The sequence below is a fragment of the Ambystoma mexicanum genome, chromosome 1q (genome assembly GCF_040938575.1).
Source record: "Ambystoma mexicanum isolate Mex_15411 chromosome 1q, UKY_AmexF1_1, whole genome shotgun sequence".
Taxonomy (NCBI): domain Eukaryota; kingdom Metazoa; phylum Chordata; class Amphibia; order Caudata; family Ambystomatidae; genus Ambystoma; species Ambystoma mexicanum.
In genome coordinates, this window is record NC_090922.1 from 607,800,940 (window position 1) to 607,823,787 (window position 22,848).

General features: G+C 50.6%; 1 protein-coding gene across 2 annotated transcripts in view; it reads right to left on the reverse strand.

The window, feature by feature from the left end:
• The window catches only part of ASTN1 (astrotactin 1), a 1,300,999-nt gene that overhangs the window by 896,421 nt on the left and 381,730 nt on the right, over positions 1 to 22,848 (reverse strand). For both annotated transcript variants that reach the window (XM_069641148.1, XM_069641147.1), the window contains exon 2: positions 3,098 to 3,285. In XM_069641148.1, coding sequence (XP_069497249.1) covers positions 3,098 to 3,285 — 188 coding nt within the window. The remainder of the gene's footprint in view (positions 1 to 3,097; positions 3,286 to 22,848) is intronic.

The following is a 22,848-nucleotide window of genomic DNA, read 5'->3' on the forward strand; positions in this document are numbered from 1 at the left end:
GAGATACCACACATAGAAGCATCAGGGTCATACGCCAGCTTTCAGGAGGCCTTAGAAAAAGTCCAAAAGCCAGGCAAGAGATCTTTTAGATGACTCTCCAGGTGGACACGAGCTCACACCTGTGGCTGTTGTTCTACTTTGAAGGGAAATATTTTTTTGACAAGTGCTTGCCCATGGGTTGCTCAGTACCATGCGTATACTTTGTGTGCTTCAGCTCTTTCCTTCAATGGGCATCTATGAGAATCCTGCCGGGAACTGGTAGTACACTGCCTAGATGATTTTTTGTTTGTCAGACCAGAAGTGCCAATCGTTATGGTCAGGTGTTGCAAACATTCAGGAAACACCCACGAGTGGGGGGCATCCCACTAGTAGAAGAGAAAAAAGTAGGTCCTGCACGCATTATATAATTTCTGGTCATTGCAATGGCGACACTCAAAGGAGAAAGTTGTATCCCTAAAATACAAGGTGGACGATATGTTAGACACAATTGCTTCCCTAAAAATTAGTGCATGAACTGCAATCATTAGCAGGTAAATTGAACTTTGAGACAAGGGTGCATTTTTGAAAGATATATTGAGCTGAATATTAAAGGGCCAACTCAAACATCCGCTTGGGGAAGAATGTGAGAAAGGAATAATCTGTCTGGGAAGAATTCCTAAAGAAGTTCAATGGCTCCGTGATATGGAGAATGGCCATAAATGATAGGGACAAGCAGTGCTGTACATGGAAGCTGCAACAGGAAAAGGCTTTAGGGCACATTTGGGCGAGAAATCGAGTGCAGGTGTTCGGCCCATGGCTTGGCATAGCAAGGGTCTGACGAAGAACACCACCGTACGTACCGGAGAGTTTCCCAATATGGTTAGCCAAGCCAGCAAGTACTGACGATTCTGAAGGCAATAACAGGGGTTACACCAAAGTGTAACATTGAGTTGAAAACCAGGCGTGTCGCTGGGAGAGAAAATTACCTTGCAGATGACTTGTCTCGTTTGCAGTGGGGGACATTCAGAAGATTAAATCCAGAAGATGATCAATGCATGGCGTTAATAACAGAAGAAGTATGGAAAGGTTTGATAGACTAAATATGGAAAACAAACACAATGCACCAGTCAGCAGGAAGGTTGGACAACACAAAAGCAAAACGCAAGAAAGAGAATCCAAAGGCGGAGCAACATATGTCAGCAATACGGGAGAAGGCACTTTTAAGTCGTGGGTCTGGGGGTACCCAGACCAGGCAAACAGGACTGGGGGCACCCAATCGACATGCTGGGGGCACCCAGCGGACCATAGGCTGCGGACACACAGCGGGACTTCAGACAGGGATCACCCTGCAGATGTCGGGAGCACCTGACAGGACATCCAGGCTGGGGATACCCAGCAGACAGCTCGGGACTGGGGGCACCCAGTCAGCCCGTGAGCACATGGGCTCATGCATGGCTTGGGGGCACCCAAGCCTCTTCATGTTGATGACGCCAGCGTTGCCCATCAGGGGCACCGGCCTCCCAGGATGGAGTTGCCCAGCAGGGGTTCCATGGATATGGCTGCCGGACACGAGGGACAGTGTTGCCCGGCAGGGACACTGCCATGGTGGAGGGCCCTGCAGCGCAGGCCCTCGGCTAGCTACGCAGTACCAGCCTGGTGTTGCGTAATGAGGACACAAACACACCGTGGTTTCATATTCCAAGACTGAAAGCGCGGGAGACCGCCCATTCCTTTTATTCAGTTTCGTGACGTGGCTACTGCCACGAGCTCCTGGGAGATACCATGCTCCCTGGAGGGGGTGACACATTACAGGCACGACACATTCCGCTGGAATATCAATGGGTTTAGCAAAAAGCGTGCTGCTCCGAAAACAGCCAGGCATTACAGTAATAACCTCGAAACCTTTATGAGTATAATAAGATCTGTGTATTGTATATACCTTTATTTCATAGGGCTGTTATATGTCTCTGCTCAGCTTAACAGGAATACTCGTCAAACGTGTTTCCTTCCATCTTCTCCATTTCCCTGTTTCCCCCTGACCCGGAAGTAGACGCAGGGTAGGGGAAAAGACGATCATGCAACTCAAGACATTTCAAAACGGTATCAAGGGGACAGGAACATTGTACAAACATGCATCAAAACACATTTCCAGACATCTTTTGTATTGAACAATTCACTTTTGTTTTACACTAAATTATTGTAAAATTAAAGTCAATTGTAAAATACAAGAGATGTAATGTGCAACTTTTAAAAAAAGTTTTTTATTTATAAATGTTTTTGATGATTTAATCGCCATAAGCATCTGTCTCAATTCATATTCACAATCAGCGGTCAAACAGCCAGGTAAGACAGCCACACCGGGATAGTGGAAACAACGCAGAGAAACAAGCAATGTCAAGTGCCCTGGATGGCAAGCCGTGCCGATACATTTAAAGGTGCATGAGCGCACCTGATATGCTTGTGCATGAGAGACAGAAATGTACTTTGTATCTGCACGTGTTAGCAGGAGATGCAGGACAGGTCATGAATGCAGGTGGCCATGCGCAGGGCCAGGTCTAGGGCTGGGCAACATAAGGTAACTGCCAGAACACAATCAAATGCGGGCACCAAATTGGTGCTTCATTCAGCAAATATTCAGCCTCTAAGAGTTGATGCCAAGGGGAATGTGCAGTTTTATTAATTGGGTATTTATAATGCGCCTATGCACAATGTGTTTCAAGGCGCAACAAGGCAAGAGAGGTGGGGGACAGGGAGGACAAAAACAAAAACATCCCTATTAGGTCTTATGACATTCGGATTGTGCAAGTGCAGTAACAGGAAGTGCGGAGTCCGGGGAGGAGTGCGGGTACGGGCGAAAGGGCCAGTGAGAAGGCAAGTGCCAGGGGAGGCCAGGAGAGCCAGGGGAATGCGGAATGCACAGGGGATGGACGTTGTCACACTGTAAGACTTGGAGGTTGAGTACAGCCAACTACTATAGTAAATTTACAGAACTGGTGTGTGTGTGGGCAAAGAACAAACCAGAGCCATTCATTTGTGTGATGCCATCATTGCATGAAGACTGCTTTGCCCACCGTCACTTCCCACAGAGACAGACTGGATCCCCCCAGCCCTGACTCACCATGACGGATATGTGTAGGATGCGCAGCTCCTCCTCCGCAGTCTCGCGGTGGGCTTCCTCGGTGGGCACACGATCGGGTGGGCCCAGTGAGCCATCCTGGTGGTGGATGTGGAAGAGCAGGGTCCCATTCTCCATCCATTGCTGCCGCCAGCGTACCAGGGGGATGTCATCTGTGTTCCCCGCGATCTCTGAAAGAGCCAGAAGTAAAAAGGCACGATCAGTGCACAGCATCCTCTGGCGGATTCAGCCCGCAGCATCTCTTGTTGCAGCTTAATGAAAAACATGGTCAAGATGTCCACACCAACATTAGACTATGGACCTCATCTGGAGCTCGGTGGTACCGGTACAAGCATGCTCTTTTAAGTACCTCCTAGTGGGCAAAGAAAGTACTGCATGGGGTACATAACCCATATTGCTTCATCCAGTACTCTCTATGAACCATACGCTTTAAATAACCCATGCCATCTCTACTCCTAATTAGGCTGCATTTTAAAAACAAGTGGAAGCTCAGACAATATGTTACAATCCATTATCAGAATACTACCCTGCACCGGCCCTCCAACATGCCCCATAGAAGTATGGCCCTCTGAGGGACCGCCCCCACGCCTGGTGTCTCTTCCCCTGTGTATGAACCTCATCTGCCTTGCAGACGGTACAATCTAGGCTGTCGCTTCTGGCAATCAGCTGAGCAACCCCAGAAATAATAACGCTCTCCAATGTCTGTCATGTTACGGTAACACCTAAAAGACAAACTCGCCTCCACACTTTAAGGATGAGCTGGGGCGCGTGCGACGCCAACAATGCAACCAATCAGTGACTCATTTGCAGGCTTCCCTGTAAGTACTAGGAACTTCCCACACTGGCATACGAGGTTACCCAGGAGCATTGATCATGTGTACTTTTCTGACCCGTGGTATGCTTTGACTCCACAGGCATGCACACTACTCCAAGCGCCATCCCTACCCCCTATGCACCTTCTTAACTGCACACATCTTTCATGCGCGTTTTAGCTTTCCCCGCAGCTCCCATTTTCCCCTCCTCTGTTGCACTTTTCGATTCCCACACAGACCGAGATCTGATTCCTCTGGCATGTGTCAGAACTTGACACTCTCCAGAAAAGCAGCGTTGCTGAGAGGCCGCTAAGGTACAGGCAGAGCCCATGTTGAACAGTTATCAGTTGTGAAACTGTAGGCAGTGGGCAGTTGAGCCCCCACTAGGTCAGGACCTGTACGCACAGCGGGAAGGATGCCTATAGGAATAAAGGGTATACTTTGTTTGGGGGAATTAGTATGGTTCCCTGGAGTTGTGATATAATAAGCGTATTAAAAAATAAATAAAAAAAACACATATCCCCAATGAATTGTGCAGAAGTAGGAATGTTGTGGTTACACATGAATACCTAAACACATGTGAAATCATAACTCGCCGCCCTCTGTACCCTACATGATATCCAGCTATGTTCACTCGCAGGTATTAGGAGTCCAGGTATGTTGCTTGGGGCACGGTTGAAGGCCAAAGACATTTGTCTTGTACTCCTGCAGTTTAGCCTTTTTTGAATATATCTTTGATTGTGTCAGTGCCATAAATGACGTCATCCATGATATCATTTGTGATGTCGATTGAGATGCCTTGTGTAATGGATGGCCGGGGACGTTATAGCTGTGTTAGTAACGATAAGTGGCAACGTTTGGTAGATTTTAGTTCTTGCAGTGTAACCATAATGTCACGTAGTATTACCTTGATCTCCATCTAATAGATGAGGTGCCACCGCATATCATTGCATTATTTTTCTACCTTCTACCTGAGGTGGCACCACGGAAAGCTATATTCCAGCCCTACCTCAAAGATGAGGTGGGACTCCATACCATCGCATTGTATTTCTGTCTACCTCATACCTGAGGTGGCACCACAGAACACTGTATTGTAAGCCTACCTCAGAGAGGAGGTGCCACCACATATGATTGCATTCTACGTCTACCTTATGCCTGAGGTGGCACCTTAGACCACCGTTTTCTAATTCTACCTCATAGAAGAGTTGCCACCACATACCAATGCATTTTATTTCTACCTCATACCTGGGGTGGCACCACAGGCCACTGCATTCCAGCACTACCTCATAGATGCAGTGGTACTGCATGTCATTGCATTGTATGCCTACCATATATCTGAGGTGGCACCACAGAACACTGTATTCCCGGCCTACCTCATTGATGAGGTTGCAGCACATATCGTGATTTTATTTCTGCCTCATACCTGAGGTGGCCCACAGGCCCCTGTACTGTAGACCTACCTCAGAGATGAGGTGGCACCGCATGTCATTGCATTCTATTTCTACCTTATGCCCGATGTGGCACCTCAGACCACCGTTTTCTAGCTCTCCCTCATAGACGAGGTGCCACCACATAGCATTGCATGTTATGTTATGTATGTCTACCTCATACCTGAGGTGGCAGGCACCACAGAACACTGTATTCTAGACCCATCTCATAGACGAGGTGCCACTAAATAGCATTGCATGTTATTTATGTCTAGCTCATACCTGAGGTGGCAGGCACCACAGAACACTGTATTCTAGGCCCATCTCATAGATGAGGTGCCACCACATAGCATTGCATGTTATTTATGTCTACCTCATACCTGAGGTGGCAGGCACCACAGAACACTGTATTCTAGGCCCATCTCATAGATGAGGTGCCACCACATAGCATTGCATGTTATTTATGTCTACCTCATACCTGAGGTGGCAGGCACCACAGAACACTGTATTCTAGGCCCATCTCATAGATGAGGTGCCACCACATAGCATTGCATGTTATTTATGTCTACCTCATACCTGAGGTGGCAGGCACCACAGAACACTGTATTCTAGACCCATCTCATAGATGATGTGCCACCAAATAGCATTGCATTTTATTTATATAAACCCTAGACCTGAGGTGTTGCCACACCGTACCACTGTATTATATGAAGTGGTGTCATATAGGAGTGTACTATATATGTCTTCCTCATCTCTGAGGTAGCTGCACGTATTGTATTGTTACTCACACCTGAATTGGCCCCACCATGATATACTTGCTTGCCTCATATCTGCTCTGGTGCTCCAGTGCCCGCGATTATATTTCTACCGCACCACTGAGGTGGTTTCATTGCATGGTCTTTCTACCTCATACATGGAGGTGGCTCCACAGCGCAGTTTCTACCGCGTCGCTGATGCGGCATTACATATTAATGCATTCTTTTCCTACCTCATAGCCGAGTTACACCACAGCATTTTCTCAAACTATCGTATGGCCGTGGCACCATAGAAGTTCTCTCTGGCTCATGGCTGAGGGTTACCTCGGAACAGCGCCATTTCACATTTAATCGATCTCTTAGCAGCGAGATGGGAGCTGGGGAGTCCTTTCCCCGCTCCCCATTCAGTTTACTCCGCTACACACTATGCCCCCCACCGTAGCTGAGAGACACTGCTGCACTCCCCACCCCCCCCCCTCCCAATTCTAGCCGGCGCCTTGTAAGAAGAGCACCGCCGTGCCAACTGCAGATCACACAGACAGGCCTGTACAGGCCCCGCTGCACACTGAAAGATATGCCCCAGGCTAGGGGCAGCTCCACTCAGATTATACATGTAAATTCTGACAAAAAGATCTCTTCTCAGCTTTCATACGTTTTTTTTGTAATGTAACGGCACGCTGCCTGAAGAAGTCCGACATCTGTTCACCTGAGGATGGCTCTTTCCATCTGCCAGCTTTCTTAACGGTACAATAACCCCACTCCCATATTAATAGCCGCTACGTGCTTCTATTCAACAAATTATTTTCTTCTTACACAGCTACGAGGAATACAAATCCTGCCAGTGGCCCGAAAACAGACACGCAAGTCTCTGCTCGGGATCAGAGACGCCGTGCTTTACACCATGTTGTAGTTTGATTGATCACTCTCTTGGGTATCATCCATGATTGGCAGGGCAAACTGACAGAATTAATGGTAACCTGCTGCGCCAAGGACATTTCTAGGATGCAGAGTTTGCCTGATCCAGCTTGGAAGAGGCCCTTCACTCCGGAGCATCCAGGGCTCAGGAAAGGAGTTGGTTCTGGGTCTAAAGTTGAGACTCAAGTTGACAATATCAGGGCCAACTTCAGCGCCAACCTTAGCATCATGGAACATGCTGGCTTCCAGAATGTTCTGTCGAGTACAGTGGGACATTCAGTAATAAACCTAGAGGTTCTATGTAGGGGTGGGTGGGTCACATGACTGTTAAGGCCTGAAAAGGCATATGGCAGTGGTCTGCAACCTTTGGCTATCCAGCTACTTTGAAATACAACTCCCATTAGCCCTATCTGTAAGAGTAAATGGCGAGGGTTCACGAGAGCCATATTCCAAAATATCTATAGAGCTGCAGACCCCTGTGTGGTGTAAGGAATACTTGCTCTGATGAGGCCAGGAGTGGTATCCAACCCATTATGCCATCCCTCTAAGCTACCACTCTAGTCCAACACACTACCCAACATTCTAAAATGACCAGAAAAACATTTACCCAGCCATCATTGTGCACCGGTCAACGCCACTATTACCTCCTGCTTCACCTTCAAGCTATGAGGGCGACCAACAAAGCCTGCAACTTTCACCTAACCAATACCTGATGCATCTAACACCGTATTATGCAGATCCTCACCACCTTGATCATCTGCCACTTTATGCTCACCACCATTTTGGTCATTGGCAGCAGACCTTCACCACCTAAGGACAGTGGACTGGGCTGTAAGCATATTTACGACCCACAACTAATCCCCTTACTCCCTAATATCCAAAGCAGGGTTGTTAAGAAAATGAAATTAAATTGTGCCGAATTGGAGTTTGGTCAGAAATTATCCTGGGACCAGAAAAACTGAATTCTGTAAATTTTGCATGTTGGCGCTAAAGCCTGGCCTCAGGTATTGGTGTACTATCAAACACCGGAAACCGTTAAGGAATTAATGGATATGACAACATAGCTATTCTCACCAATTTGGGGGGCCACACGCTTTTACTCATTGAGAAAACATGAATCCTAAACTCCCCCTGTCACCGATAGACTTGCTGCTTCCGGTGGATGACACATTTTCATTGTGGATACCAATCTTCCTGATGGGAGCTCTCACTAAAAAAACAATACATTTCGGCAGCTGCAATGTTGGTGCGCATCATTGAACCTAATCTGACTGAAGTAACTGATGTTAATAGTTTGTAAAAAGAAACATCGGCACTTGGAAATTGTTTCCCCAAGTGGCACTCTGACAAATCAACTTCCGGGGCACTAGTGGCCTGGGGGTGAATATCAGTTTCTAAACCATCAATCAGCCCCACACCTCTTGCACGCCCGAAGGAATCGGACAAATTGGAAACACAAGCAAATTATAAACCTCGTTGTCCAATTTTGGTAACGTTGACGGAACGGCAGACTTATCTCCGCAAGGTCGTGGATCGTTGGTTAGTTGCAACACAGCGAAAAGACAATTATTACCCAATGATAAAAGGGACTGGCCAATCAAGGTTGTATAAAAATATCTACTTTATTATTGCTACAACAGACATTTCTAGCACACTACAGGTAGAGGTAGAGCAGTCCCAGGCCCATGAAAGCCTTGTGGATGATGCAGAGTGTCTTGAAGTTGATCCTTGCAGCCACTGGGAGCCTGTGAAGAGATTTCAGAGCTGGAAAGATGCAATCCCTGGGCTTAAAGCCAAGGACAAGACTCATAATCTTGTTCTGGATAAGTTGTAAAGGTTAAAGAGTAGATCCAGGAAGATTTAGAAAGAGGCTGTTGCAATAGTCCGGCCTAGAGAGGACCAGAGCTCTGGAGACAGCGAGCTTCAGAAGAAAGTGAGAAAAGGAAGAATACCTTTGATGAGGTGCAGCTGATAGTTCACCTTAATAGAGATGTCAGAGATGTGAGGAGAGAAGGAGTGGGTGGAGTCAAAGATGACTCCAAGGTTCTTAGCCTCACAGCAAGGAGCAGGAAGAGGACCCACAGTGGGCGGCCAGAGAGAGGAAACCAGCGAGTGGGTGTCCCAACAAGGAGAATCTCAGTTTTATTGTCATTAAGGCAGAGATCATTGGTGGGACACCATTGCTGAATTGCGGCCAGACATTCTGGTCTGAGAGAAGAAGCAGAGGGGCTGAGGGGAGCCTGAAAGAGAGCTCAGTGTCATCCGCATAACATTGAAAATTGGAGCAGAAAGTAGCAAGGTGGTGGGCAGAAGGTGCCAAGTAGTGGTTGAAGAGCCAGGGAGAGAGGTGAGGCCCCTGGGGAACACCACAAGTAGAGAGAAAGATAAAAGAAGGAAAGACCCCAGTTGTACCCGAGCGGGTCGGTCGGTGAGAAAGGAGGTCAACCAGGCCAGGGCCTGATGATCTGTAATACCAAGGTTGTTACAAAGATGATTGAGCAGGATGGCACGGTTGACCATGTCAAAAGCAGAGGAAAGATCGAGGCTGCAGCAAGGGTGTCAATCTGGTCCTTGATAAAAAGGGACCGTCCAGTCAAGGTTGCATACAAATATCTACTTTATTATTATCACAACAGACAGTTTTAGCACACTACAAAATACAACCCACCCTGTAAAGCAATGCAGAGGGCAGACATTTTCAAAGAGGGGAAAAGGATGCACTCTGGTTACTGACAGGAGGGTAGTCAATGAATGAATGAAGCACTAAATAGGTCCTGACTCAGACAGGGGAGCATCATCGAGGTAACAGTGGGAAGAGTTTGCTCCTCGCCCACTCTTTTGTGCACTGTATCCAGGACAAGGAAGACTAGAGGCTGAGGACATACACCTGTATCTTCTCTTGGGGGAAGAAGAGGCACGCTCCAGGCCGGCTGGGAAAGACGCTGGCATAATGCACAATGTTAGCCAAATTACGGGGTCTCCACAAATAAGGGTTACCACAGGGACACACTCCCAATTGGTGGCCTTCTACCCTCGCATAGAGTGCCTACCCCAATGACTTAATTAAGATTTGATTCTAGATGGGTCTAATTTGAACTCTGTCCTAGAAATAGCGCCTAGTGTGGAGGACACTGATGCGCAGCCCCATCGGAGAATGAATCCTTGACTGCAGAAAGCCTGCCCCCCCCCCTGCTCCCCGTCCTGAGAGCCACAGTGCATTCACCCCAGACCAAGAGAGTAGATCAGGGTGGCCATGACAAAAGTTTCTTGGTAATGGAGGTGCCAGATGGTGAGAGCTGCTGCCCCGATCCAGGGTGGTGCTGGGCAGTCTGCTCAAACCTGGGGACACACCACAGAGACTTTGGGGGAGCAGATCACTCCCCTTATACTATACTTTCAGAAAGCTGGTGTTTAGCCCCAAAAGTGCTGAGTCCTAGTAGGAGAGCCTCAAAAGCCTGCACTAGACCAATGTGTGGGAACAATTTGCCCAGAATTCCTCGATACAGCCCTTCCCACTACCACTGAGTGGGTTGTTCTACCGAAAGTCCCAGGTCCATGGTGTTTAGAGGCCTCGGGGCCCAGCTTTGAAGACCTACCAAAACCGTTCTTCCATCAGGCAAGCCCGTCCAGCGATGACGTCCTTTCATGCAAATCTGGGCCAGGCTAAAATGCTCCCTTCAGCCACTCAGGTTGCTGCTGGACAGAGGGAGTCTGGGAGGTCCCCATTCCTACCCACAGCCTCACCGTAACTCTTGGCAAGTCTTGGTCAGCCTATGCTTTCTACACACCTCTGAGCCAAGCATGCAGGAGGCTGATATATATACATGTAGGACAAGTGCTCTGAAGATTATGAAAGCTTAAAACTAAATGACTTTGATTGCCTAACTAAGGTATCGAACGTTTGGCTTTTTGGGTCATCATTTTTTATATCACCCTTGACTAACATGGCACAAGCAAACTGAAATATAGAATAATACTGATGCGGATACTATCAGTGTTACACTATGCTCCTGCACGCTGCCAGTGCGTCTACGAACTGTGATAATAGGTGCAATTATTACCCAGTGTAATGGCTATTGACCTCAAACGGATAAAGGGATACAAGACTGTGCTCTGCAGACTCACCATAGATGTCTCGGGGGTGAGCATTTAACAAGCTGAGCTACCTAAGGGACATGCTATACGTAGCATGCATATATACACACTACACACTTTTTCTCCCAGAAGCAGATTTGCCTTCCCCTACTACCAAAAAGAGAGCAAGAGGAATTTTGGGGGTGCACCTTCCTGCGTTGTGTAGGGTTTTCTGCCACGTGTGTCGGTGAGGCCTAATCCGCCTTTAAGGCAGCTCAGCGGGTTGAGCACTCATTGATGTGATCTTTGTTTGATCTGCAGTTTCAAAATCCTGCACGGTCAACTCATCCTTTCATCCTTCCGAGGTGGATAAAGTGGGTACCAATTTTGATTGGGTAATCATAATGTATGTAAATATGCTCTGTGTAAAGCACTTCGGGTAATAGAGCTATATCAATGAAAACGTATTATTATTATTATTATTATTATTATTATTATTATTATTATTATTATTATTATTATTATTATTATCTAGTGCTTGCTGGGCCACGGCCAACTCCTTTGCTTACCGAAGGAACATAATACCATCCCTTAAACCCTTTAAATAAGCTGCTGTGGTTCAAGGATGCCTGCGTTCTAATCTTAGATTCTCCACTTGGTCAAATCATGTGATCCTGGACAAATCACTTCGCCTCCTTGTGCCACGGATCTCCCCTCTGCCAAAGGCGAAGAAGCTCTTAAAAACGGGCTACCTGCCCGCATTAAGTGATACATAAAAGGCATTGGGCATGTATATTTCATTTGAGACTCAGAGGCCCCACACCTCAGCGTCTCATTGGGCGGAGATGCCTGACAATTACTGATGGCAAGCCAAGGCCCGCCGGGTTTGGTGCATTACTGAAAGTGCGCCCATAAGCAGTGGCGCTCATTTCTCATAACCCTGCTTTAAAAATAGCAGCTGCAAGTCAAGGGTTAATAGCTCTTTGATGGCACTAATTACCGAGCACCGCCCTACCCGGAGCCGGGGCAGCACCTATGCGAGGGACAGGACGTGCTCCGAAACAAGCCTACAGAGGAAAACGCGATCGCAAAGACGAGAGGGAAGGGAGGTGAGGGAGAGGATGGGGAAGTGGGCAACAGGAACGCGGAAAGGAGTAGGGAAGGAAGAAAGGCGAACGAGGAAATGAAGGAGACAGGTGTAACAGAGGGACACGCTCTGCTTTAGCTCCTGAGCTAATGCCAGGATGTCCTCAAGCAGTTTATATGCATCAGATCTAAGGTTCATATCGTGGAGAACCCCCACCCTGACCTTCACCCCTCTTGATATTCCAACGATGACAGCTATACAGTTATATGAACCCTGACCTCACACATGTTATTAAAGAACTGGGATCTATGTACAGCTGTACACGTGCTCCTCGTTCCTGACCCATAGCACTGCACAGGTCCACTTCAGCACTGGGAGCCTCACACAGGCTACCTAGTTCAATGCCATTCTGACCTGCAGCATCCCCTAACATTGCAGTACCCAGCTTATCCAGTGCACCTCAATCCGGACCTGCATCATTCGGTACTATTCCTGTATTGGGTGCCGGGCACGGCTCATCCAGTGCACATCATTCCTGGCCTGCATCATTCTGTACTATTCCTGTGCCGAGTGCCGGGCACGGCTCATCCAGTGCACCGCAATCCTGACCTGCACCATTCTGTACTATTCCTGTGCCGAGTGCCGGGCACGGCTCATCCAGTGCACCTCAATCCTGACCTGCACCATTCTGTACTATTCCTGTGCCGAGTGCCGGGCACGGCTCATCCAGTGCACCTCAATCCTGACCTGCATCATTCTGTACTATTCCTGTGCCGAGTGCCGGGCACGGCTCATCCAGTGCACCTCAATCCTGACCTGCATCCTTCTGTACTATTCCTGTGGTGAGTGCCGGGCACGGCTCATCCAGTGCACCTCAATCCTGGCCTGCATCCTTCTGGACTACTCCTGTGGTGAGTGCCGGGCACGGCTCATCCAGTGCACCTCAATCCTGGCCTGCATCATTCGGGACTATTCCTGTAGTGGGTGCCGGGCACGGCTCATCCAGTGCACCTCAATCCTGGCCTGCATCATTCTGAACTATTCCTGTGGTGAGTGCCGGGCACGGCTCATCCAGTGCCCCTCAATCCTGACCTGCATCATTCTGTACTATTCCTGTGCCGAGTGCCGGGCACGGCTCATCCAGTCCACCTCAATCCTGACCTGCATCATTCTGTACTACTCCTGTGGTGAGTGCCGGGCACGGTTCATCCAGTGCACCTCAATCCTGGCCTGCATCATTCGGGACTATTCCTGTAGTGGGTGCCGGGCACGGCTCATCCAGTGCACCTCAATCCTGGCCTGCATCATTCTGAACTATTCCTGTAGCAGGTGCCGGCACAGCTCATCCAGTGCACCTCAATCCTCACTGACCTGCATCATTCTGGACTATTCCTGTAGTGGGTGCCGGGCACGGCTCTTCCAGTGCACCTCAATCCTGACCTGCATCATTCTGTACTATTCCTGTGCCGAGTGCCAGGCACAGCTAATCCAATGCATCTCAATCCTGACCTGCATCATTCTATACTATTCCTGTAGTGGGTGCCGGGCTCAGCTCATCCAGTGCACCTCAATCCTGACCTGCGTCATTCTGTACTATTCCTGTGGTGGGTGCCGGGCCCGGCTCATCCAGTGCACCTCAATCCTGACCTGCATCATTCTGTACTATTCCTGCAGTGGGTGCCGGGCTCAGCTCATCCAGTGCACCTCAATCCTGACCTGCGTCATTCTGTCATTCTGTACTATTCCTGTGGTGGGTGCCGGGCACGGCTCATCCAGTGCACCTCAATCCTGACCTGCATCATTCTGTACTATTCCTGTGCCGAGTGCCGGGCACGGCTCATCCAGTGCACCTCAATCCTGACCTGCATCCTTCTGTACTACTCCTGTGGTGAGTGCCGGGCACGGCTCATCCAATGCACCTCAATCCTAGCCTGCATCCTTCTGTACTATTCCTGTGGTGAGTGCCGGGCACGGCTCATCCAGTGCACCTCAATCCTGGCCTGCATCATTCTGGACTATTCCTGTGGTGGGTGCCGGGCACGGCTCATCCAGTGCACCTCAATCCTGACCTGCATCATTCTGGACTATTCCTGTGGTGGGTGCCGGGCACGGCTCATCCAGTGCACTTCAATCCTGACCTGCATCATTCTGTACTATTCCTGTGGTGAGTGCCGGGCACGGCTCATCCAGTGCCCCTCAATCCTGACCTGCATCATTCTGTACTATTCCTGTGCCGAGTGCCGGGCACGGCTCATCCAGTCCACCTCAATCCTGACCTGCATCATTCTGTACTACTCCTGTGGTGAGTGCCGGGCACGGCTCATCCAATGCACCTCAATCCTAGCCTGCATCCTTCTGTACTACTGCTGTGGTGAGTGCCAGGCACGGCTCATCCAGTGCACCTCAATCCTGGCCTGCATCATTCTGTACTATTCCTGTGGTGAGTGCCGGGCACGGCTCATCCAGTGCCCCTCAATCCTGACCTGCATCATTCTGTACTATTCCTGTGCCGAGTGCCGGGCACGGCTCATCCAGTCCACCTCAATCCTGACCTGCATCATTCTGTACTACTCCTGTGGTGAGTGCCGGGCACGGCTCATCCAGTGCACCTCAATCCTGGCCTGCATCATTCGGGACTATTCCTGTAGTGGGTGCCGGGCACGGCTCATCCAGTGCACCTCAATCCTGGCCTGCATCATTCTGAACTATTCCTGTAGCAGGTGCCGGCACAGCTCATCCAGTGCACCTCAATCCTCACTGACCTGCATCATTCTGGACTATTCCTGTAGTGGGTGCCGGGCACGGCTCTTCCAGTGCATCTCAATCCTGACCTGCATCATTCTGTACTATTCCTGAAGTGGGTGCCGGGCTCAGCTCATCCAGTGCACCTCAATCCTGACCTGCGTCATTCTGTACTATTCCTGTGGTGGGTGCCGGGCCCGGCTCATCCAGTGCACCTCAATCCTGACCTGCATCATTCTGTACTATTCCTGCAGTGGGTGCCGGGCTCAGCTCATCCAGTGCACCTCAATCCTGCCCTGCGTCATTCTGTACTATTCCTGCGGTGGGTGCAGGGCACGGCTCATCCAGTGCACCTCAATCCTGACCTGCATCATTCTGTACTATTCCTGTGCCGAGTGCCGGGCACGGCTCATCCAGTGCACCTCAATCCTGACCTGCATCATTCTGTACTATTCCTGTGCCGAGTGCCGGGCACGGCTCATCCAGTGCACCTCAATCCTGACCTGCATCCTTCTGTACTACTCCTGTGGTGAGTGCCGGGCACGGCTCATCCAATGCACCTCAATCCTAGCCTGCATCCTTCTGTACTATTCCTGTGGTGAGTGCCGGGCACGGCTCATCCAGTGCACCTCAATCCTGGCCTGCATCATTCTGGACTATTCCTGTGGTGGGTGCCGGGCACGGCTCATCCAGTGCACCTCAATCCTGACCTGCATCATTCTGGACTATTCCTGTGGTGGGTGCCGGGCACGGCTCATCCAGTGCACTTCAATCCTGACCTGCATCATTCTGTACTATTCCTGTGGTGAGTTCCGGGCACGGCTCATCCAGTGCCCCTCAATCCTGACCTGCATCATTCTGTACTATTCCTGTGCCGAGTGCCGGGCACGGCTCATCCAGTCCACCTCAATCCTGACCTGCATCATTCTGTACTACTCCTGTGGTGAGTGCCGGGCACGGCTCATCCAATGCACCTCAATCCTAGCCTGCATCCTTCTGTACTACTGCTGTTGTGAGTGCCGGGCACGGCTCATCCAGTGCACCTCAATCCTGGCCTGCATCATTCTGGACTATTCCTGTAGTGGGTGCCGGGCACGGCTCATCCAGTGCACCTCAATCCTGACCTGCATCATTCTGAACTATTCCTGTAGCAGGTGCCGGCACAGCTCATCCAGTGCACCTCAATCCTCACTGACCTGCATCATTCTGGACTATTCCTGTAGCGGGTCCCGGGCACGGCTCATCCAGTGCACCTCAATCCTGACCTGCATCATTCTGTACTATTCCTGTGCCGAGTGCCAGGCACAGCTAATCCAATGCATCTCAATCCTGACCTGCATCATTCTGTACTATTCCTGTAGTGGGTGCCGGGCTCAGCTCATCCAGTGCACCTCAATCCTGACCTGCGCCATTCTGTACTATTCCTGTGGTGGGTGCCGGGCACGGCTCATCCAGTGCACCTCAATCCTGACCTGCATCATTCTGTACTATTCCTGTAGTGGGTGCCGGGCTCAGCTCATCCAGTGCACCTCAATCCTGACCTGCATCATTCTGTACTATTCCTGTAGCGGGTGCCGGGCACAGCTCATCCAGTGCACCTCAATCCTGATCTGCATCATTCTGTACAATTCCTGTGGCGGGTGCCGGGCACAGCTCATCCAGTGCACCTCAATCCTGACTGACCTGCATTATTCTGTACTATTCCTGTAGCGGGTTCCGGGCACAGCTCATCCAGTGCACCTCAATCCTGACCTGCATCATTCTGTACAATTACTCTGGTGGGTGCCGGGTACAGCTCATCCAGTGCACCTCAATCCTGGCCTGCATCATTCTGGACTATTCCTGTAGTGGGTGCCGGGCACGGCTCATCCAGTGCACCTCAATCCTGACCTGCATCATTCTGAACTATTCCTGTAGCAGGTGCCGGCACAGCTCATCCAGTGCACCTCAATCCTCACTGACCTGCATCATTCTGGACTATTCCTGTAGCGGGTGCCGGGCACGGCTCATCCAGTGCACCTCATCCTGACCTGCATCATTCTGTACTATTCCTGTGGTGGGTGCCGGGCACAGCTCATCCACTGCACCTCATCCTGACCTGCATCATTCTGTACTATTCTTGTAGCGGGTGCCGGCACAGCTCATCCAGTGCACCTCAATCCGACTGACCTGAATCATTCTGTACTATTCCTGTCGTGGGTGCCGGGCACATCTCATCCAGGGCACCTCAATCCTGACTGACCTGCATCATTCTGTACTATTCCTGTCGTGGGTGCTGGGCTCAGCTCATCCAGTGCACCTCATTCCTGAACTGCATTCTTCTGTACTATTCCTGTAGTGGTTGCCAGGCACAGCTCATCCAGTGCACCTCAATCCTGACCTGCATCTTTCTTTACTATTCCTGTAGTGGGTGCCAGACACTGCTCATCCAGTGCACCTCAATCCTGACCTGCATCATTCTGTACTGTCCTGTGGCGGGTGCCGGGCACAGCTCATCCAGTGCACCTCAATCGTGACCTGCAACATTCTGTACTGTTCCTGTAGTGGGTGCCGGGCACAGCTCATCCAGTGCACCTCAATCGTGACCTGCAACATTCTGTACTGTTCCTGTAGTGGGTGCCGGGCTCAGCTCATCCAGTGCACCTCAATCTTGAATGACCTGCATCATTCTGTACTATTCCTGTAATTGGTGCCGGGCACAGCTCATTCAGTGCGCCTCAATCCTGACCTGTATCATTCTGTACTATTCCTGTGGTGGGTGCCGGGCACAGCTCATCCAGTGCACCTCAATCCTGACCTGCATCATTCTGTACTATTCCTGTCGTTGGTGTCGGGCACAGCTCATCCAGTGCACCTCAATCCTGACCTGCATCATTCTGTACTATTCCTGTAGCGGTTGCTGGGCACAGCTCATCCAGTGCACCTCAATCCTGATCTGCATCATTCTGTACTATTCCTGTGGTGGGTGCCGGGCACAGCTCATCCAGTGCACCTCAATCCTGACCTGCATCATTCTGTACTATTCCTGTCGTGGGTGTCGGGCACAGCTCATCCAGTGCACCTCAATCCTGACCTGCATCATTCTGTACTATTCCTGTAGCGGGTGCCGGGCACAGCTCATCCAGTGCACCTCAATCCTAACCTGCATCATTCTGTACTATTCTTGTAGCGGGTGCCGGGCTCAGCTCATCCAGTGCACCTCAATCCTGACCTGCATCATTCTGTACTGTTCTTGTAGTGTCTGCCAGGCACAGCTCGTCCAGTGCACCTCAATCCTGACCTGCATCATATTCCTGTAATGGGTGCTAGGTACAGCTCATCCAGTGCACCTCAATTCTGACTGACCTGCATCATTCTGTACTATTCCTGTAGTGGGTGCCGGGCTCAGCTCATCCAGTGCACCTCATTCCTGAACTGCATTCTTCTGTACTATTACTGTGGTGGGTGCCGGGCACAGCTCATCCAGTGCACCTCAATCCTGACCTGCATCATTCTGTACTATTCCTGTCGTGGGTGTCGGGCACAGCTCATCCAGTGCACCTCAATCCTGACCTGCATCATTCTGTACTATTCCTGTAGCGGGTGCCGGGCACAGCTCATCCAGTGCACCTCAATCCTAACCTGCATCATTCTGTACTATTCCTGTAGCGGGTGCCGGGCTCAGCTCATCCAGTGCACCTCAATCCTGACCTGCATCATTCTGTACTATTCTTGTAGTGTCTGCCAGGCACAGCTCGTCCAGTGCACCTCAATCCTGAACTGCATTCTTCTGTACTATTACTGTGGTGGGTGCCGGGCACAGCTCATCCAGTGAACCTCAATCATGACCTGCATCATTATGTACTATTCCTGTGGTGGATGCCGGGCACAGCTCATCCAGTTCACCTCAATTCTGACTGACCTGCATCATTCTGTACTATTCCTGTAGTGAGTGCCGGGCTCAGCTCATCCAGTGCACCTCATCCTGACCTGCATCATTCTGTACTATTCCTGTGCTGGATGCCGGGCACAGCTCATCCAGTGCACCTCAATTCTCACTGACCTGCATCATTCTGTACTATTCCTGTTGTGGGTGCCGGGCACATCTCACCCAGGGCACCTCAATCCTGACTGACCTGCATCATTCTGTACTATTCCTGTCGTGGATGCTGGGCTCAGCTCATCCAGTGCACCTCATTCCTGAACTGCATTCTTCTGTACTATTCCTGTAGTGGGTGCCGGGCTCAGCTCATCCCGTGCACCTCATTCCTGAACTGCATTCTTCTGTACTATTCCTGTAGTGGGTGCCAGGCACAGCTCATCCAGTTCACCTCAATCCTGACCTGCATCATTCTGTACCATTACTGTGGTGGGTGCCGGGCACAGCTCATCCAGTGCACCTCAATCCTGACCTGCATCATCTGTACCATTACTGTGGTGGGTGCCGGGCACAGCTCATCCAGTGCACCTCAATCCTGACCTGCACCATTCTGTATTATTCCTGTAGCGAGCACCAGGCACAGCTCATCCAGTGCACCTCAATCCTGACCTGCATCTTTCTTTACTATTCCTGTAGTGGGTGCCGGACAAAGCTCATCCAGTGCACCTCAATCCTGACCTGCATCATTCTGTATTGTTCCTGTGGTGGGTGCCGGGCACAGCTCATCCAGTGCACCTCAATCGTGACCTGCAACATTCTGTACTGTTCCTGTAGTGGATGCCCGGCACAGCTCATCCAGTGCACCTCAATCGTGACCTGCAACATTCTGTACTGTTCCTTTAGTGGGTGCCGGGCTCAGCTCATCCAGTGCACCTCAATCTTGACTGACCTGCATCATTCTGTACTATTCCTGTAATTGGTGCCGGGCACAGCTCATCCAGTGCCCCTCAATCCTGACCTGCATCATTCTGTACTATTCCTGTGGTGGGTGCCGGGCACAGCTCATCCAGTGCACCTCAATCCTGACCTGCATCATTCTGTACTTTTCCTGTAGCGGTTGCCGGGCACAGCTCATCTAGTGCACCTCAATCCTGATCTGCATCATTCCGTACTATTCCTGTGGTGGGTGCCGGGCACGGCTCATCCAGTGCACCTCAATCCTGACCTACATCATTCTGTACTATTCCTGTCGTGGGTGTCGGGCACGGCTCATCCAGTGCACCTCATTCCTGACCTGCATCATTCTGTACTATTCCTGTAGCGGGTGCCGGGCACAGCTCATCCAGTGCACCTCAATCCTAACCTGCATCATTCTGTACTATTCTTGTAGCGGGTGCGGGCACAGCTCATCCAGTGCACCTCAATCCTGACCTGCATCATTCTGTACTATTCCTGTAGCTGGCGCCGGGCACAGCTCATCCAGTGCACCTCAATCCTGACCTGCATCATTCTGTACTATTCCTGTAGCTGGCGCCGGGCACAGCTCATCCAGTGCACCTCAATCCTGACCTGCATCATTCTGTACTATTCCTGTAGCTGGCGCCGGGCACAGCTCATCCATTGCACCTCAATCCTGACCTGCATCATTCTGTGCTAATCCTGTAGCTGGCGCTGGGCACAGCTCATCCAGTGCACCTCAATCCTGACCTGCATCATTCTGTACTATTCCTGTAGCGAGTACCAGGCACAGCTCATCCAGTGCAACTCAATCCTGACCTGCATCATTCTTTACTATTCATGTAGTGGGTGCCGGGCACAGCTCATCCAGTGCACCTCAATCCTGACCTGCGTCATTCTGTACTGTTCCTATGGTGGGTGCCGGGCACAGCTCATCCAGTGCACCTCAATCCTGACCTGCGTCATTCTGTACTATTCCTGTGGTGGGTACCGGGCACAGCTCATCCAGTGCACCTCAATCCTGACCTGCATCATTCTGTACTATTCCTGTAGTGGGTGCCAGGCACAGCTCATCCAGTGCACCTCAATCCTGACCTGCATCATTCTGTAGTATTCCCGTAGTGGGTGCTAGGCACAGCTCATCCAGTGCATCTCAATCCTGACCTGCATCATTCTGTACTATTTCTGTAGTGGGTGGCGGACAGAGGTCTGTTGGTGCACCTCAATCCTGGCCTGCATCATTCTGTACTATTCCTGTAGTGGGTGCCAGGCACAGCTCATCCAGTGCACCTCAATCCTGACCTGCATCATTCTGTACTATTTCTGTAGTGGGTGGCGGACAGAGGTCTGTTGGTGCACCTCAATCCTGGCCTGCATCATTCTGTACTATTCCTGTAGTGTCTGCCAGGCACAGCTCATCCAGTGCACCTCAATCCTGACCTGCATCATATTCCTGTAATGGGTGCTAGGCACAGCTCATCCAGTCCACCTTAATCCCATTCCTGTAGTGGGTGCCGCTCAATACCATTCCTGTAGTGGGTGCCGGACTCAGCTCATCCAGTGCACCTCAATCCTGACCTGCGTCATTCTGTACTATTCCTGTGGTGGGTGCCGGGCACAGCTCATCCAGTGCACCTCAATCCTGACCTGCATCATTCTGTACTATTCCTGTAGCTGGCGCTGGGCACAGCTCATCCAGTGCACCTCAATCCTGACCTGCATCATTCTGTACTATTCCTGTAGCGAGTACCAGGCACAGCTCATCCAGTGCACCTCAATCCTGACCTGCGTCATTCTGTACTACTCCTATGGTGGGTGCCGGGCACAGCTCATCCAGTGCACCTCAATCCTGACCTGCGTCATTCTGTACTATTCCTGTGGTGGGTGCCGGGCACAGCTCATCCAGTGCACCTTAATCCTGACCTGCATCATTCTGTACTATTCCTGTAGTGGGTGCCGGGCACAGCTCATCCAGGGCACCTCAATCCTGACCTGCATCATTCTGTAGTATTCCCGTAGTGGGTGCTAGGCACAGCTCATCCAGTGCACCTCAATCCTGACCTGCATCATTCTGTACTATTTCTGTAGTGGGTGGCGGACAGAGGTCTGTTGGTGCACCTCAATCCTGGCCTGCATCATTCTGTACTATTCCTGTAGTGGGTGCCAGGCACAGTTCATCCAGTGCACCTCAATCCTGACCTGCATCATTCTGTACTATTCCTGTAGTGGGTGCCAGGCACAGCTCATCCAGTGCACCTCAATCCTGCCCTGCATCATTCTGTACTATTCCTGTAGTGGGTGCCAGGCAGAGCTCATCCAGTGCACCTCAATCCTGACCTGCATCATTCTGTACTGTTCTTGTAGTGTCTGCCAGGCACAGCTCGTCCAGTGCACCTCAATCCTGACCTGCATCATTCTGTACTATTCCTGTAGTGGGTGCCAGGCACAGCTCGTCCAGTGCACCTCAATCCTGGCCTGCATCATTCTGTACTATTCTTGTAGTGTCTGCCAGGCACAGCTCGTCCAGTGCACCTCAATCCTGACCTGCATCATTCTGTACTATTCCTGTAGTGGGTGCCAGGCACAGCTCATCCAGTGCACCTCAATCCTGGCCTGCATCATTCTGTACTATTCCTGTAGTGGGTGCCAGGCACAGCTCGTCCAGTGCACCTCAATCCTGACCTGCATCATTCTGTACTGTTCTTGTAGTGTCTGCCAGGCACAGCTCGTCCAGTGCACCTCAATCCTGACCTGCATCATATTCCTGTAATGGGTGCTAGGCACAGCTCATCCAGTCCACCTTAATCCCATTCCTGTAGTGGGTGCCGCTCAATCCCATTCCTGTAGTGGGTGCCGGACTCAGCTCATCCAGTGCACCTCAATCCTGACCTGCGTCATTCTGTACTATTCCTGTGGTGGGTGCCGGGCACAGCTCATCCAGTGCACCTCAATCCTGACCTGCATCATTCTGTACTATTCCTGTAGCTGGCGCTGGGCACAGCTCATCCAGTGCACCTCAATCCTTACCTGCATCATTCTGTAGTATTCCCGTAGTGGGTGCCAGGCACAGCTCATCCAGTACACCTCATTCCTGGCCTGCATCAT